We start from the raw sequence: 18,267 nt of genomic DNA, 5'->3' as shown, positions 1-18,267 counted from the left end.
GGCGTATTTGGGGGGGGCATTTACACCTGCTTTAGGGCAGCCATTCAGATGGTTCTCATGCCTGAGTCCTCAGGCCCCGCTCTGGGACTCTGGCTGCTCCCTCTGGCCTAAGGCAGGAATGGACCGACTGCGGGACCCAACCCTGCAGGGGTTCAGGGCGGTAAAGGGCCCTGCTTTGCTGGCAGACATCCGAGCCCCAGTCCTGGTGCTGCCCCTTAGCAGCTGTGTGACTGTGACCAAGATGCCTAACCTCCCTGGGACTCCAAGTTCTTCAACTGTTACATGGAGAGATTCAATGAGAACAGGGGGGTGAGATTAGCATGGGGGGTGTGCTCATTACCCCACGCACGAGTCCGTGTGTCATCCCAACCATACAGCCAGCATCCAATCCACGTCAGCTGAAAGATGCGGGAGGACCTTGAGCCCTAGGGTTCCGTGCAGGGACCAGGTAGAGCCATCCCCCTCCCCTCTCCAGGACCCCCAGCCAGGGCTCCACCTGGGGCATCAGGAGTCAGCTGGGGGCGGAGCTCCCTGTAACCTGCTCTCTGAACTGGCCGTAGCTCCGGCCCCAGCGGTTCGGGGTAGAGAGAGCCCTGGGTCTTGTGGCCAAAACCACAGCACTGCTCGTTAAGTCCGTGCTCCACCTTGCCTCAGAGGCTCCTGCCCTGGAGGCCCAGGGAGCTGCTGTTTCCCAGCATTTCCTGCTCCGCAGCTGCTCCACACCAGGAAGCTGCAGGCTCCATCAATCCGCTTCCTTTTCTTTCTTTCTGTCCCTCATCCCTCTTACTTGAGACATGAGACATGAGACCCCGCTCCCTGCTCAGTCCTCAGAACCATCCTAGGGTTGACGGAGGCTCTGCTACTGCTCCTGTTCTACAGATGGAGAAATGGGCCCAGAAGTTAAATAACTTGTCCGGATCCCAAGGCCAGTGATGGCAGAGCAGGGACTTGGGTGCCGGGGGGGGGGGGGGGGGGGGGGCCTGGCTGCGGAGCTTGCTCTAAACGTTTCCTCCCAGTTCTGCCTTTTCCACCTTTGCTCGGTTTTGCATTATCATCCACTTACTTAGAGGGTTCAGCTCTATTAAGAGTAACAGCCTGGGGGTGCCTGGGTGGCTCAGTTGGTTGAGCATCTGCTCTTGACTTCAGCTCAGGTTAGGATCTCACAGTTCGTGAGTTAGAGCCCTGTGTCTGGCTCTGAGCTCTCAGCCTGCTTGAGATTCTCCTTCTCTCTTTGCACCTCCCCTGTTCACATGCTCTCTGACTCTCTCAAAATAAATAAATAAGCTTAAAAAAAAAAGAGAGAGAGAGAGAGAGAGTAACAGCCAGGTATGGTCTGGGTGACCCTGGGTGAATCATGGAACCTCCCAGAATCTTGGTTGCCTTCTGTGAAATGAGGGACAGGAGCTTGAATCTAGATCAAGAATTTTCCAGTTGTGTTAAAACACAGATGGTGTGACACCACCCCCAGATTTTCTTAGTCTGGAGTGGGACTAATCTGTATTTCTTTTTAATCTTTTTTAATGTTTATTAATTTTTAAGAGAAAGTGAGCAGGGGAGGGACAGAGAGAGAGGAGACACAGAATCTGAAGCAGGCTCCAGGCTCTGAGCTGTCAGCACAGAGCCCGATGCGGGGCTCGAACTTGCAAACTGTGAGATCATGACTTGAACCAAAGTCAGACGCTTAACTGACTGAACCACCAGGTGCCCCAGGTTGTATTTCTACCAGATTCTCACATGCTGCTGCTGCTGTTCTGGGGACCACACTTTTAGAAACATTTTCTAGATGTCCTGACTTCCCTTCTGATTATACTTCTGTTATGTTCTGCTTCTTGCTGGAAGAGGTAGGATGTTTCTTACTCCTCAGCAATCCCGAAAGGATCCTGGAAGGACCGCTCAGGGTTGGCCAGCAGAGAGAATCCTCCAGCCCATGTACATGTGCACGTGTGCATGTGTGTATGTTGGGGGGAGAAGGGTGACACACAATAAGATAAAGGCCCTGGTTGGGGTGGGTTTCTGGACAGGTCAGTGAATGGGCTGAGCGCAGACTTATCTAACCTTTCCTTCTTAATTTTTTATTCTTCCCACCTTAGTTTCTTCCAGCAGCACTTCAGGGCTGGCTATTTTGGGAAATGGCTCATAGGGCGTAGTTCTGGCTCTTAAACCCCTCTTTTCCCTTGAGTGATACAAAGGAAAACTGCTCCTCTAGATAAGGGAAAGGGCATCGGGGCAGGCCTGCCTCCAAGGAGCAGCCCCGGGACGGGAATCTGGGCAGGACCAGAGCCGCGGAGAGAGTGCGGTGGGCTGGTGGCTCAGGAGCGTGGGGCATCTGTATGTAGGCTGTGGGAGGAAGCGGGTCTTCGCAATCTTGGCTTTAGGCTCTAAGCTCATGGCTTTGGTTGTGTGTTTTAATCGTGGCAAAATATACATAACACTTGCCATTTTAACCACTTTTAAGGGTATATTTCAGGGACATGAAATACATCATCATGTCCAGAGCTGTTTCATCTTCCCAAAATGAAACTTTAGACCCAGGAAGCAGTAACTCTCCGCTCTTTCCAGCCCCTGGCAACAACCATTCTACTTTGTGTATCTGTGAATTTGAGTAAGCTCATCGCTTCTCTATCGAGTGAGGTGGCTGAATGGATGATCTTAAGTTAAGTTGCCTTCCGGTGATAACGTTCAGAGAGTCTCAGTGTCCTGGCATTTGGAGGTCATTGTCATTTGTCTGTGCTTTGGTCCATCCAAAACCATTCCCCTGAACATGTTGTTCTAAGCAACTTCTAAGAGTCACTTCCTAGGTCCCTTGGAGGCAATCCTAATCCTTTATTCGCCCTTGATTCCAAGACCCTCTAAGTATTTGCTTCTACTACGCCTGAGTTTTCCTTTCAAATCTAAACTAAATTGTGGAGCTTAGGGGCCAACTCACTGTGCTTCTGGGACATTTGTTTGGGCTGGAGTCCACCAGGATGGTTCTTTGCACTGTACCCCTAAGAGGAACACCCTGAGTGGGAGGCAGAGACTACAGTTTGGTCTCAGCCCTGCCCTTATCCAGTTATATGACATGACTCCCAACCCTTATGTCTCCCCACAGGCATTAGTTTTCTCATTAATTTTCAATAAAATGCACCTACCCCATATGAAATTGTCACAGTGAACACCACAGTGTCCCTCAGGGGTGTTTGGGGTGGGGGATAAGCACTGCAGTAGGCAGGTGGGTTCAATAAAACTGGTAGAAGGGGGCATTTCTTCCAACCTAGTATCCCCTGCTGGGTCATGGTCATGGTCAGATGGGTCTGCTCTTCTGCTGGGAGCCTGCTGTTGACATTGAGCTAAGTTAACATCTTGTCCCAGCAGTTAATTCAGTCTGGGACAAGGAAACCTCTGATCTTTGAACATTTCCCCTTCCCAACTGTTAGGTGATTCATTACAAAACATTAGGGAAAGAAGGAGAGGGGTTCTCAGTACTAGAAAATGTATATCCAAGCGGCCAAATTGAGAGAAGCCTAAGGAGAAGGGAAGGCAAGCCCTGGAAAACAGCCAGAACTGGTTGAGAAAAAGCTTTTGCATTTATGTAACCATCAGCTCTCTTACGGCAAAGAAAACATGCAAATAACTTCTGGTAAATTAGATCTGCAAGGTTAGCACTTCAGGCTTTCTGAGGTCCTTATTCCCTTTTCAATGACTTGCCTCAGATTAAGATTTGCAAACCCCAGTCAGCAACAGCAGCTCTGGTTATGATTTATGATCTGGCTTTCCAGAAGTGGGAATTAAGCCTGTGTTTATGCCTCTTATTAAGCAGTAATGAAAAAGTGAGTGTTTGAAGACAGTAATGCAGGTTGGTTTGGTACCTTTCTCTCTTTAACACTTAATTGGAACCAATTTCCTCCGGTCCCCTATAACTGTGGACTTGATACAGGATACTCCGTTACTCACCTGAATTCTCTTGATGTAGACGGTGGTATCTTCCCTGAGCTTGCTTATAGCTTAGATGCTCTGGGTTGTGGGATAACCTGGCATCAGGAGCCCCCCTGCCCCACAAGCAGGCACCCCTCCCCCTGCAAGCACGCACCCCCCACACCTCTCTTTTTACCTGTCATCAACTTCTTCCTTCTCTAAGCCAGGGAAAGGTTTGATCATCGTTTCCTCCCCTTTTACACCCCACATCTTTTATACCCCACGTTGCGTATAGAGATTGCTAAAAAGAAAAAAAACAGTATGTAAACTCTAAAAAAAATAGAATGATTCAGTCCAAGATGTCAGTGTAAAGAGATTGTGGCTTCTAGGAATTCACCTCCTTGTGAGTCTTCCAACAGGAGAATTGGTTTTCCTCTCTAGGTGCCCCGTGCCTGCCTCCAAAAGTGTCCTGGGCACATCTCCCCTGACAAGGCCAGGCCCTGGGAAGAGATGCCAGGTCCCGCTCCAGACACAAAGCTCTGTGTTTTGGGGTTGGGCCCAGCCTATTTTCCCATCTGAGTATCTGCTCTCTCAGCCTCTACCTTCTTCTCCCTTTGCCTGGCGTTCCAAATGTTTCTAAAGGGGGCAGAAATCTAACATACTAAGAGTAGCTGTCTTCAAGAAAAAACCACAGTACGAAGGGCTTCTCACAACCCCTGTGGGAGAGAGAAAAGAGCACTTGAGAGCCAGTCCCACCCATCCTGTGTGGCGCTGAGCCAGCCAGCCTGGCAGACACTGCCAGCCCTACCCCTGTTTGGGGAGGGGGGGGCATTTCTTAAGAATCCAAGAGGGTAAAAAAGTAGTCTGTGAAGGAAAAAGAGGTACTACCCACCCGATTCTATTTTTGCAGAGATCGCTCTATTACCGAAAAGCAGAAACTACAAGAGTGCATGAACCTAGGGTTCCTTGAGCGTTACCAGCATATTCGAAATGTTCCGTCCTTTGAATTTATGTTACTTTAGGAAACACAGCCTAAGACTCTTTCCCTCTTAAGTCTGATTCCAGAGCCCTGGTGGGGGGGGCTTTGGGGGAGTGGGAAGCCCAGGTCCTTCAGGTCCTCCCAGGTCGGATTTGGGCTGCAGGTGGGAGCCTTGCCCGAGCCTCACTCAATGCATGGAAGTTTACACAATGGCTCTGCTTCGTGTGGTCTGGCTGATTCATCCATTTGGCTGTTTGACGTCTGCCTCTGGCCCAGCCAGGACAGAAGGGGGCCCCTTAGGAACTTCTGGCCCTGTTCCCTCTCCAGGGGACGCACAATAGGGCTGTGATAAGACAGGGTTTGAGGGGGAAGTGGACTTTTGGAAACAGGATATTTTTAAATGAGAGAGAGAAACAGACTCCCGTTCTGACAGGTGGGCCCTGAGACTGCCCAAGACTCAGAAGGGACTGGGTTTGAGGTTGGGTGGCCCCACAGAACCTGAAGCCCCTTGGAGTGCATTCACCCAGTAGCACCAAGGACCCGGAGTGGGTGGGTTATGGCCCCCCTGCCATTGCCTCCACCGCCTTCAAGACTGGCTGCCATCCCCAATACCCACATCCTCTCTGGGCGCCTTCCCCAGATAGCAGGAAGCCCCCCATGGTTTCTCTGTCTTCACGTCTGCATCTGTCTTGGGCTGTCTGGGGAGTCAGCCCCAGCAGTGTGGGCCACTGCACACTTAGAAACTTCTATGAGCGGGGACCTGCTCCTTTCCAAAGGGCCAAACAGCCCTCTTGCCTGTTGTAGTGACAACTGTCTCCAGCTAACACAGATGGGGGTGGCTCGGCCTCCACACAATGTCTCCTGTTCTCCTCGGCCTTTCTTGGCCTCACTCTGCTCTTCCTGACATGTGGCCAGGTCCGCGTTCATCCTTGCAGCCTGGCAGGGCCAGCCGGTTCTGACACGCGCCCTGGCAAGAAGACAGTGTGGCCTCCAAGGGGAAGGGGAAGAGGCGGCCCTGTCATTTCAGGCAGCGCTTGGGCCGCATCTCCCAAGAGTGGTGGCAGCGTTTATACCTTCTCCTCCTTTGATCCCACTCCTGGGGATGGACAAACTATTATGGAATATGGAAATAGCCTTGTTCCCAATGAGCATGTGCCAGCACTATCTAAATCTTTTTTTTTTATCAAGTTTATTTATTTATTTTGGGAGAGAGAAAACATGAGCAGGGAGTGGCAGAGAGAGAGAAAATCCTAGGCAGGCTCTGCGCTATCAGCACAGAGCCCAACAACGGGGCTCGAACTCACAAAACCATGAGAGGCTGACCTGAACAGAAACCAAGAGTCAGACACTTAACTGACCGAGCTACCCAGGCTCCCCTAGCAGCACTATTTAAAATAGCAAAAATTTGGAAAGAACCTGAATTTCTAAAGTAGGGAACAGGATAAGTAAACAATGCACGCCCGTTTAATGATTATTACACAGCTACTACCAATTATGTTTAAGAAGGTACCAGGAAGTGTTTATAAAATCATGTTATATAAAAAGGATAGGCTAGAAAATGGCGCATATTGTATGTTAGGACTCAGAAACGAAAGCTTACTGAGAGCAGGAAATGACTAGAAGACAAAAGTGTCAACAGGGCTTGAAGAATGGAACCAGCAATCATGCTTGTCTGCTACTTTCTACTTCTCTATAGTTTTCAGTTTTTTCTTAAAATAACCTTCAGTGCTAATTTAAAAAAAAAAAAAGTGCTGGGACACCTGCGTGGCTCAGTTGGTGGAGCATGAGACTCTTGGTTTTTCAGGGTTGTGAGTTCCAGCCCCACATTGGATATATTGGATATAGAGCACTGGGCTCTGTGCTGACAGCTCAGAGCCTGGAGCCTGCTTCAGATTCTGGGTCTGCCCCTCCCCAGCTCATACTCTGTCTCTTCTTGCAAAAATAAACATTTTTAAAAATTATAAAATAAAATCTAAAAAAAACTTTAAAATGTCCAATGAGCAGGGTGACTGGGTGGGTCGGTTGGTTAAGTGTCCGACTTCGGCTCAGATCATAATCTCACAGTTTGTGAGTTTGAGCCCTGTATTGGGTTCTGTACTGACAGCTCAGAGCCTGGAGACTGCTTCAGATTCTGTGTCTTCCTCTCTCTCTGCCCTCCGGATTCATACTCTTTCTCTCTCAAAAATAAGTAAACATTAAAAACAAATATTTAAAATGTCCAGTGAGCTTCCAGGAATTTTATATGCTTGGCACGTGGAATATAGAGCCCACAGGAAGCTGTCTGTGGGCAAAGAAGCCATACAGCTGAGCACCCAGTAAGCCTGCGGCTCTGGTGTCTCCTCCTGCTCTGCCCTCACCCCTCTCCTTTCCCGGTGGAGTTCCTGAAATGGTTGGGGGGCCAGGAAGCGCAAAGTACTTACTCTCTGTATTTCTTACCTCCATGTTATCTTTTGTTTTGCAGATGTCATGGAAAACAGATATTCTGTAAGTACACGTTTCATAAACAAGTTTTTAAAATGGCCCATTGAACGGTGAACTATTCCAAACTCAGCCAGGTTCTGCATTCCAATAAATTATACCCCTGTTTTAGGCCAGGAGCCCTGGGCCACAATAGCCTAGACGTTGTGTGGAGGGTGTTTTATGGAGGGTGTTTGGTCATCAGGCTGGCTAGGCTTTCTGGGCCTGGTGATTTCAAACATTCTGTCCCACTGTTTCCATCCTTACATCTCAGCTCTCATATGAAGAGAGACCCCCTCAAAGGATTAAGAATCTAGAACATTTAGCTCTCATTGAGCGAAGTATGCATTTCCTCCCAGGTTCAGGCTTTGGAAGTAAGACAGACAGGGTTTTGAGGTTGGGGGTGTGCTTAGAGGAAGGGAGGATCCAACAGCTCATTTGAACTTTGAACTCTGAGAGCCTATGCCTGTCACCCTGATACCCCAGGCCCTCTGCTGCAGGGGCCACTCAAAATCCTTGGCCCAAAGGTGGAATTAGATGAGTTAACCCTGATGAGAAAGCAAGGTGCTAATAGCTCACCAGAAGCCATGGAAATGCAGAAGAAAGACGGGTCTGGTTAGGGTCTCCTCCCCAAGGAAGGGATCACTGGGATAGGCTGCGAGGAAGGGGTCCAACCACAGCAGCAGGCCCGTAGAAAGATCAGCAGGAGTGGAGCTGTGAGGGAAGGAACAGTCCAAGCAGCTCAGAAGGAAGGTCATCCAGGAGAAGCGCTAGGCAGAGGTCAGTTAGGGCCTTCCACGCAAGGGACTCAAACACCTCATTATGAGGTTTCACTCTGTAGGAAATTGACAATTTAGGATGCTGCCACTTGGCTGATGGAAATGCTTTTCTGTTAATGTGGAGGTCCAAGTTCAAATTTTGCTAAGACCTGTCTCCTCCTATCTTTCCACTCCCAACCTTTTGACGAACTACCCAGCAGTGCAGGAGTTAACTAACTGGGCAGCCAGTATCTTGAGACATGAGGAGCTGCTGCTTTAAGGTCTGGGAAGAACCTTCTGCACGCATTGCGGATTGTGGGATTGCTGGTAGCCTTTCCAGTGGGCCCCCTGGCTTCCTTTGTTTTGATGGAGTCTGAATTCTTATAAAACAGAGAACTCATTATGCCTTTGACGGCAGGAAACCACTGACATTCTTTTTATGGAGGAAAGCTATCAATTTAAGGAAAAGAGGAATAAAATGAAGGTCTTTTTCTAGCCTCAACCCACCCCGACTCCCAAAACCAGCGACTTGCCTTGGCAAGGGCCGGGGGCCCAACTTATAGGTGCAAAAACTGATAGCTGAATTGGCAGAACGGCCTGGCTGGAGTGTCCCAGTCAGGTAAGAGCAGAGCCAGGACTAGAATCTAGGGTCCCCAGACTCCTTGGCTAGCCCACCACACAAGACTCCCTCCAAGAAGTGACATCACTCTTCAGCCATCACGGCCTTGAGAGAGTGGGAAGTGAGAACTTTGCTCCATGGGCGAGGTGGGATGCAGATAAAGAGATGCTCTCCCGCCACAGGATACATAGATGTGTCTTCCCAAGGCCCGTCTGCTGGCCCTGCAGGACTGACTTATTTACTTTGTCTTCAATCCAAACGGTCTCTCTGGACAAAGGCCCTGAGCTCCAGGACAGATAGAACTTTCCTTTTTCCCAGAAGCTGGCCTGTGGGTCCAGAAGTCTGCTCCCAGGATGCTCCCGAGAGCTCCTCCACCAGCTGGTCCTGCCCTCCCAAATAATAAAGACTTTTGGCGGGAACTCAGGGGTTCCCAGCCATCAGGAGAGAGATTTTGACTCTTTAAGCGAATACAATTTGTTTAGAAAAGAAGGAGGTATAGTTTTCCTAATAATCAGGAGAAAATTAATTGAATTGCCCAGCAGGGAAATGGGAGGGGATTTCCTTCCTGAAATCAAACCTGGCGATCATTCCCAGTTGCTTAATGGCCTTTGCTTCTGAAAACACATTGGAGGAAATATCTTAACAATGAGATAGCCGCTTAGCCAAATACTAATTTAGTATTGTTTGACTTGCTTCAATAGCACATTCTGACTTCATTTTTCCTCTGCCATTTTTGCCTTGTTTATAAATTGTGTTTGTGGTCCAGGCAGACAGATAATGTGAAAGAGAACACCTTGTCCTTAAAAGAAAGGGGTGAATCTGGACCTTTGTGGGTCTTGGGATATTGGGGACAGCCTTGCATTCTTACGGAAAAAAGGCAGTTCCTGGTGAGAGCTGACCACCTTCCTTCCTGGAAGCCCCCAGTGGGAACTGGGGTGTGAGCGTCAGCTCTCTGGCCATCTTCTGGCTGAGCCTGTCCTCCTCCAACTAAGCTTTCCAATCCGTGAAACAGAGATGGTGGGAACCACAAAAACAGTAATAGCTCCCTCCTAGAAGTTTCTTGAAGGTAAAATGAGAAACCCGTGTACAAAGTATTTTGCAATGTACCACATAAATGCTACTTGATTATCCATTTAAAGTTCTTCTCATTATTCCGGCAGTGTGAGGTACGAATGGGAGATTTACTTCACTTTGGTCCTGAAATGCCTCTTCGTGGGCTTCAACCAAAGCCGGGCTTTGACTTAGGAATCAGAGACTCACCTTAAAACCGAACCTTTCCATGATTAGCTGTTTACTAGCCAGGTCACGTTGGGCAGATGTCTTGGGGCCTTGGCTTCCTTGTCTGTAAAGTAGAGATAATAACCACCTCCCACCCCACCTGGTTGTTGCAAGGATTCAATGAGTACCTATCACAGACTTGGTTTATTGGAAGTGCTCGTAAGGGGCACATTCAATGTTTTTTTCAAGTTTATTTTTTGAGAGAGGGAGTGAGCAGGGGAGGGACAGAGAGAGGGAGAGAGAGAGAATCCCAAGCAGAGATTGAGATGCTGGGCTTGAACCCACGAACCGTGGGATCATGACCTGAGTCTAAATCAAGAGCCAGACGCTTCACTAACTGAACCACCCAGGCACCCCCCAGAAGGGGCACATTCTAGAATCAGGAAGTAGAAAAGCGAGGGGTGTTCGAAGTGAAACGACCTTTGAAAGCATCTACACCATGTTCTGGCCTGAAGTGGGGCGATTTCATGGCTGTTCTTGGGTGGCTGACAGCTGGCCTCTGATTTAAGTACAAGGAAGGACAGGTCTTGGATGTGAGCATGTTAGCCTTTACTTCAAGGTCCGGTCGACTGGGGCCCAGCCCTTCCTGTCCGTGGGGCTGGCCCTGTAGCAGTCACCAAGTGCTCGCCTCGCCTGGCGGAGGAGAGCGGAGGCATCTAGGGAGGGACTTGGTCGGGGGCCTGCAGGATCCTGGACACCAGGGTCCCCGCTCTGGGCAAAGCGGAAGAAATGAAGTGAAGGTAGCTGCCAGTGCTGGCGGGCCTCCAGCCCCCTGGGGCCAACCCAGCTCTCTTGGCCTGCTTGCCAGGGTCTCTCCTGGTGAGGCGGAGGAGAACCTTGGCCTGCCAGCTGGAACCCTTTGGACGTGCATCCTGTTCTGAGAGTCTCCTCAGATACGCAGGACCAGAACAAAACAGGGACCCTACTTCAGCCCCCACCCTCCAGGAGCTCACCAGCCAAGACCCAGTGAATCCCCACAACTGTCCCCACTTTTGTGCCCATCAGGTCCACCTGTGCTCACAGAAAGTCGAGTCACGGACTGATTTGCTGCCTGCCCTTTGGGCCCCAGGGCACCTTTACTGCAGCATTTCCCATCTGCTCCACTCTTGCCTTCTTGCTGCAGCCATTTGTCCAAACCTGACTCACCTTGGAGGCTGGCTCCAGGAAGCCTTCCGTGATTCCCTTTTGTGGCACAGCGAGGGCATCTCGCCACCTCTGAGCTCCTGCAGTTGGTTAGGCCCTTTTCCATCTGTTAGCACTGTCAGTCAGTAACGGGTAGGATAGAAAATTCTTGGCAAGTTCTAGCATCCTCGGATAACAGACTCGGGTCAGATGGGGGTCCAGCACTGGTGGATTTGGAGGTGTCAACAGTACCATACAAAGCAGTTAAAGGACACTATGGATGGTGTGTGGAATTTTTTCCTTTTTTACTTTTTTTTGTTAGACAAAACAGACACAACACCACGTACCATTTTAACCATTTTTAAGTGTATGGTTCAGTGACATGAAGTACATTCACATTGCGGGCAACCATTGCCGCCGTCCACCCACAGAACCTTGTCATCATTCCACCCAAAAGTCTACCCATTGAACCCTGACTCCCCATTTCCCCTTTCCCCGCAGCCCCTGGAAATCAGTTTTCCTTTCTATCTCCATCAGTTTGACTGCTCTGGGAACCTCGTAGGAGTGGAACCATACAATATTTGTTTCTCTTGCATCTGGCTTCTTGCACTTCTTCTACATCTTCAGGCTTTATCTGTGTTGAAACTCTTTGATTTTGCAATTAAAAAAAAAAAGAAAATCCAGACCTAGAGAAGGTTCAGCTCATGTTAGGGCAGAGCTGGAACAAGAAGCCAGGCCTCTCTTAACTTCACTGGTCTTGCTCTGTGGGGAAGTGTAGCACCCATGGGGCGGGGTGCCAGGTGTACAATGGGTGTGTGACAGAGTTGGTTGATGGCCTGATGCCATCACGCCTACAGGGAGTGGAGGCCGCAGCCCTGGGTGGAGCCAGCGTGGAGAGACGGGAGAAGCGAATGTGGGCAGGAGCTGATCCCACAGGGCGGGGGTACCAGCAGAAGTAGGCTCGGGGAGAGCCTTTGTGAGTGCTAGCTGTCATACTGTGTGTCTCGAGTCAGTCTTTAGTCCTGAGGGGTGTGACCATAGCTTGTCCTCTCTCTTGTCTCTCCAGAGAACGGAAGGCTCCCTCGATGGAACTTAGGACTGCGAGGGCAATGTTCCTCCTTGGAAGGATGTCCATATTCCAAGAAGGGCAGATGATTCCTGGCTTCCAAGAGCTCTGTGCACTTATTTATGAACCTGCCCTGCTCCCACTGAACAGAGCAATTCCTCAGGCCAAGTCACCAGTTCTTACATCCGTCTTACTACATTTACGGGGGGTATAAAGAGATATGGAGGGGCCGGTTGAGTCCCCCACGCACCCCCTCTCACCAAGCTGGAGCATCCTCCGGAGTGGGGAGCCGCAGAAGGAGGTTCCGGGTTAAAAGGCCACTGGGATATTTAGAAACTTGAATATTTTTGTCTTGTATGGAGATCAAGAACTTATCCAAGTATCTTCACACAGAAACCATTTTTGGGGGGTTTTTTTTTGTAGCCAATCACTTCTAGCGAATGGCTGGGCTTAGGGGGCTATTTTTTTTTTTCTCTCTTTGCCTTTGGTCCTTCAGAGGCCTGTGGTTCTGGGTGGTCCTTGCTCCTCGGAAGTGCATGGCACTGACCAGACAGCACACCCTGTTCCCCCCACGACCTCGCCTGCCGCAAATGCCGCAACAAAGCTGCTTGGGAGCCACCCCTTTGAGATGCCAACTTGAAGATCAAGTTCGTTCTGGGCAATGGACAGTAGAGAAAACGAAGTCGGACAGAGCACAGATGTTCTTACACTATTTTTCTATACCCTTTCTTTCTTTTCCTTTACCATGCTGTAGGCTGCAGATGGGAAGATGTTTGCCTGCAGAAAATATTGTTCTTAATAGAAAAATGAAATGCATATTTTCTTACTAATTTTTTTTTATTTATTCCTTGCTAAAGAAATGGTCCCCTGAGGTCTTACGATGTTTCTGAGGGTGTCTTGAGTGAGCCGATGAGTAGCTGCGTCCATTTCACGGTGGAATTTCTCCAGTGAGCACACCTAACCAGGATCATTCCCCCGGTGTCCCTGTCCACCTCAGTGACACAGCTGCAGGGTATTGCCTTAAATAAATTTGATCTTTACTCGTCACAGACCTGTGAAGTGTCATCTTCTAAGAGGCCAGGTCATATAGAATATCTGTAGTGCTCCAGGGCGCCTGGGGCCTTCTGAAGTCACAAAGAACCACGCAGGTGCTATCGGCAGGTTGTCCCCCATAGGCCAACGGCTTATGTGGCCTTTATTGAGGGCGGGGCCAGAGGTCGTCCGAGCATCAAACACTGACTCATTAATATCCATTGGCTGCGAGTCAGCATTTGCTTCCCAGCCAAAGACTGCCAGGCTGTCCCTGGTAGATAGGGTTGCCAGGTTGAGCAAAACACAACAACAAAAAACCCCACCAAAACACCCAGGGTGCTCAGTTAAGTTTGAATTTCAGATAAACAATGAACCTGTCTTGAGTGTAAGTATGTCCCATGTAACATTTGGGATATAATTGTGCTGCAAAAGTATTCATTTATCTGAAATTCAAATTTAACTAGGCATCTCATTTTATCTGGTAAACCTGTAGGCAAAGCACCCTCTCCTATCCCTCTAAGCCTTCCTCAGCGGCCTCAGACCAGACCTCACTGCCCCACGGCCCAGGTGCCCCTCAGAACAGCCCCTCACTGGGCCTGAAGGCAGAGGCGGATAGGAGGTGCGTCCTGGCTCTGCCACATTGCAGCTGCAGAAACTTGCGGGAGCCTCTCAACCTCTGAGCTTCAAGTTCTTCATCTCTACAATGAGGAGGTTGGACTAATGGTTCTTAACACTGGGAGGGCTTAGACTCCTTTGAAAATATGATAAAAGGTATGGACCTGTGTGCATGCACAAAATTGTAGCACGAAAATGTCGTATGATTTCCCCAGCATGGACACAGGTTGGAGACACAGGATGGGATGGTCTATGTTGAACTTCAGGTCTGATAGTCGATGTGTAGATGATCTGGGAGCCTCCGTGTCAACTCCTCAGTCCCCGCTGTCTGTCACCAGAGCAGGACCATTGCCATGGTAGCGGGGAAGACATATCCCTGATGCTTATGACCTATTTATGGAACACAAATGGATTTCCTTGTTTTCCCCCTCTTGTCCATATTTCTGAGGGGGGAAGACACACACACAGGGATCTTTTGTAGTAGACTCAGTAGCTCAAAATCCAAGATCCGGTTCAGCTGTCTTAATCCTAGGGCCTCACCAGGCGTCTAAGCCTCTAGGGCTCATTGCTATGGAAGAGCTTCACTCACCGTTTCTGGGAGTGGCTGCTTTTCCTCTGTTAGAACTTGTTAGAGCTCCCTCTCGTGTCCTCACATTGTCATAGGTCATTCAATGACTTAACCACTCCTTTGCAAACATGTAATAGATTTTTTTTTTTTGCCTCTTTTGAGGATCTGCAAGAAGTTAGCCCCCGCTTTCAGGAGCATATACTGAGCACGCCCATCAGCATTAATTGATTACCTGAATTTTCACTCCCGGATGTAGATGCAAGATTGGCAAAGTGACTCCAATGTCAGCATTCATCCATTAAAGCGGTAGTTTTCTACTATGGTGATTTTGCCTTCCAGGGTCACTGGGCAGTGTCTGGACATTTTCAGTTGTCACCACTGGATGGGGTGCTACGGGGATCTGGTGGGTAGAAGCCAGGGATGCTACTAAATGTCCGACAATGCACAAGACAGTCCACTGTAACAAAGAATGATCAAGTCCAAAATGCCAATAATGCCTGCACTGAACCAACCAGCTATTTATTTATTTTGATTCCATCATGCTCCCGACACTGCTGGGAACAGGCCAGATTATAAAATCACTTGGCCCCTAGTCCTCCTGGATCCCACAATCCAATAGAGCTATAGACAGCTGAGTGCCTGGTATAGCAGCAGGACAAGGACTGCAGAGGAAAAAGTCAAGGCCAATGGGGGCACGGGGAAAAGGCTCCCAACAGTGACTTTAGGGAATCGGAGAAAGTGTCCGAGGGGAAGTCGTGTCTAACCAAAGACTTGAGTGCAGGGAGAGTACCAGGCGGAAAAGGTGGGGTGAGCATGGCTGACCAAGGGGGAAGCGTGCGCTAAGACCCTGCGGCAGAGGAGAGACCGGCGCCTTCAACATAGCAGGGAAACAGCCTATTGGCCTTTCCAGCCCAAGGATCAATTAGTCCTCTTCAAAAAGCCACCATTGTCTCTTGAAATTTCTACCAGGAACCCCACTGGCCTGACTCAATGTTTGACAGTCTTCAGGAGAAACTTCCTGAAAGTGGCTCAGCCAGAACCCAGCTCCAGAGCACAGTTGTTTCTTAAGACTCTCCGTGTGTGTCATTAACATGTTGGAGAGGGGAGCCTGGGTGGTTGAGCGTCCGACTTCGGCTCAGGTCATGATCTCACAGTTCGTGGGTTTGAGCCCCGCATCGGACTCCGTGCTGGCAGCTCAAAGCCTGGAGCCTGCTTCGGATTTGATTCTGTGTGTCCCTCTCTCTGCCCCACCCCTGCTCATGATCTGTCTCTCTCTGTCTCTGAAAAACAAATAAATGTTAAAAATAAAAATTAAAGGGGCGCCTGGGTAGCTCAGTCGGTTAAGCCTCCGACTTCGGCTCAGGTCAGATCTCACGTTCGTGGATTCGAGCCCCGCGTCGGGCTCTGTGCTGACCGCTAGCTCAGAGCCTGGAGCCTGCTTCCGGTTCTGTCTCCTTCTCTCTCTGCCCCTCCCCCTCTCATGCTGTCTCTCTCTGTATCAAAAATAAATAAAACATTTAAAAAAAGTTTAAAAAAATAAATAAAAATAAAAATGAAAAAACAAAAACCATGCTGGAGAGAAGATCTCTGCTGTAGATCAGGTGCTGCCCTTGCTCACCACCACTTGGCTCCAGCGAAAAGGAGAAATGGAGGGATATGGAGGCCCAGCTGCGTGAGGCCAGCCTCCACAGTGGGGGCCCACAGGGTGGGGGTGGGGGTAGGGACAGTGTCTGTGAGCCCCGAGAGCAGCGGCAGGAAGCTGTGAGCGTGTGCCATTTTCTGGAAGACGGTCATGGCTTTTATCAGAGTTTCTCAGAGACTTGGCCCAAAACAAGGTTAAAAACTACCAAATAATTAAAAACTCATGTGTGCTCCATGTGATTTGATATCTGTTAAGAGCCCCAAAAGAGTGGTTAACCCATTTTCTTCTCAAAGTGTCTACTTTGTGGATAGTTTTAAGCCCGATATCCCTAGAGGAACTTGGCTTGCCTTCAGAAAATGGCTCAAAATTTAAAAAACGGTGATTTCCGTGTCAAAAAGAGACGTCGTTCATCTCCCAAAAGTAATGAGCTATTAGATTATTTTTGGTATACCAGAGGAATAGGCAGTAAATTAATTTAGAAATTTTATAGTCCAAAGTATTTCTAAAACCTTCCTACAGATTCCATGAGTCAGTGGGAAATAAATCTGTTTCAACATGAACTTGGAGAGTAGGAGAGAAAACGGATTTCCATGTTTGCAGAGCACGGAGGAAAAGGCAAGCTGCAACAGGAGACTGGCTACCAGCTGTCTCTCTGACCTTGAGGTGTCACACATCTTACGTAGAGTTCTTCTGCAAGAGAAGTGGCATTCATTTCTAGGGCTCTCATGGCAAATTGCCACAAACTCTGATTTAGAGCAACAGAAATGTATTTTCCCACTGCTCTGGAGGCCAGAAGTCCCCAGTCAAGTTGTCCACAGGGCCATATTTCCTCCAAAGGCTCTAGGGAAGACGCCTTCCTTGCCTCTTCCAGCTTTTGGTGGTTGTTGGTAATCCACAGCATCCCTCGGCTTGCAGCTCCATCACTAACCCCAGCCTCTGTCCTACAGGCATTTCCCCCTATGTATCTGTGTCTGTGTCGTCACACGGACTTCTGGTAAAGAAAGCGGTCATCGGATTTAGAGCCCACCCTAATCCAGTATAACCCGGTCTTTACTAATTATATCTTCAGAGACCCTATTTCCAAAGAAACTCACGTTCTGAGGTTCCAGGTAGACATGAATTTTGGCGGGGGTGGTGGTGGGGACACTATTTAACCCGGTATCGAAGGAATTGGGCAAGAAGAGTGCAGCTCCTTGCAGCTCTGACTTTCGAGCCATCTCAGCCTGATGTTTTTCCACTGTGCTTTGCTTTCTTGTGTCTCAGCCTCTGGGATCTTCACTGTGCTTCCATCACTATGCTTCTTCACGTCCTCGCTCACATCTCTCGTCCTTTTCCTGCGCCTTTCCTTTTCCTCCTCCATTTCATCTTTTTCCTTTCTCCCCCACCTGCAATTACTTGGCCATAATAGAGAATTGAAGGTTATATATTTATTTTTTCCCTTTCTCATTCCTTTATTTCACTGTGAAAGTTTTCCTTTAAAAAAAAAACTGAAGGATAGTTGACACATGGTATTACGTTAGTTTCAACAGTTCTGTATGTTGTGTGGTCCTCAGCACAAGGGCAGCCACCTTCTGTCGTAGTACAACGCTATGACAATGCCATCGACTATATTCCCTCTGCTGTGCCTTTCATCCCTGTGACTTACTCATTCCATGACTGGAAGCCTGTATCTCCCACTCCCCTTCATCCATTTTGCCCAACTCTCCTCCCTCTGAAAACCATCAGTTTGTTCTCTGTATTTACAGGTCTGTTGCTGCTTTGTTTGTTTTGTTTTTTGGATTCTACCTATGAGTGAAATCATGTGGTATTTGTCATTGTCTGACTTATTCCACGTAGCATAATACCCCCTAGATCCACCCACGTCGTTGCAAATGGCAAGATTTCATTTTTTTACGGCTGAGTAATATTTCACTGTATATACACACCACATCTTTATCCATCCATCTACTGATGGACACTTGGACTGTGTCCATGTCTTGGCTCTTGTAAATAATGCTGCAATAAACACAGCAGGACACATACCTTTTTAATCAGTATTTTTGTTTTCTTTGTATAAACACCCGGTAGTTGAATTTCTATTTTTAACTTTTTGTATCTTTATTATATTTATAGATGAGTTTTATATTCTCATTTATTTTGAGAGCCAATGCATGGAATATTCTCTATTTTTCTCTCTCTTTAGGAAAAAAATGCCTCCAAAAGTTGTTTTTGGTTTCTGTCTATATTTGACTGTTAGT

The 18,267-nt window shown here is 48.6% G+C and overlaps 1 protein-coding gene across 5 annotated transcripts in view; it reads left to right on the top strand.

Annotated features, from left to right (window-relative positions):
* The window catches only part of PECAM1 (platelet and endothelial cell adhesion molecule 1), a 72,921-nt gene extending 59,701 nt beyond the window's left edge, over nt 1-13,220 (top strand). For all 5 annotated transcript variants that reach the window (XM_029926954.1, XM_029926951.1, XM_029926952.1 and 2 more), the window contains 2 exons: nt 7,335-7,357; nt 12,174-13,220. In XM_029926954.1, coding sequence (XP_029782814.1) covers nt 7,335-7,357; nt 12,174-12,203 — 53 coding nt within the window. In that variant the 3' untranslated portion in view covers nt 12,204-13,220. The remainder of the gene's footprint in view (nt 1-7,334; nt 7,358-12,173) is intronic.
* Nucleotides 13,221-18,267: the final 5,047 nt, after the last annotated feature.

This window comes from Suricata suricatta, chromosome 17 (assembly GCF_006229205.1).
Source record: "Suricata suricatta isolate VVHF042 chromosome 17, meerkat_22Aug2017_6uvM2_HiC, whole genome shotgun sequence".
NCBI classification, from domain to species: domain Eukaryota; kingdom Metazoa; phylum Chordata; class Mammalia; order Carnivora; family Herpestidae; genus Suricata; species Suricata suricatta.
The sequence above is the reverse complement of the archived record's forward strand: the minus strand, read 5'-3'. Positions and strand labels throughout refer to the sequence as shown.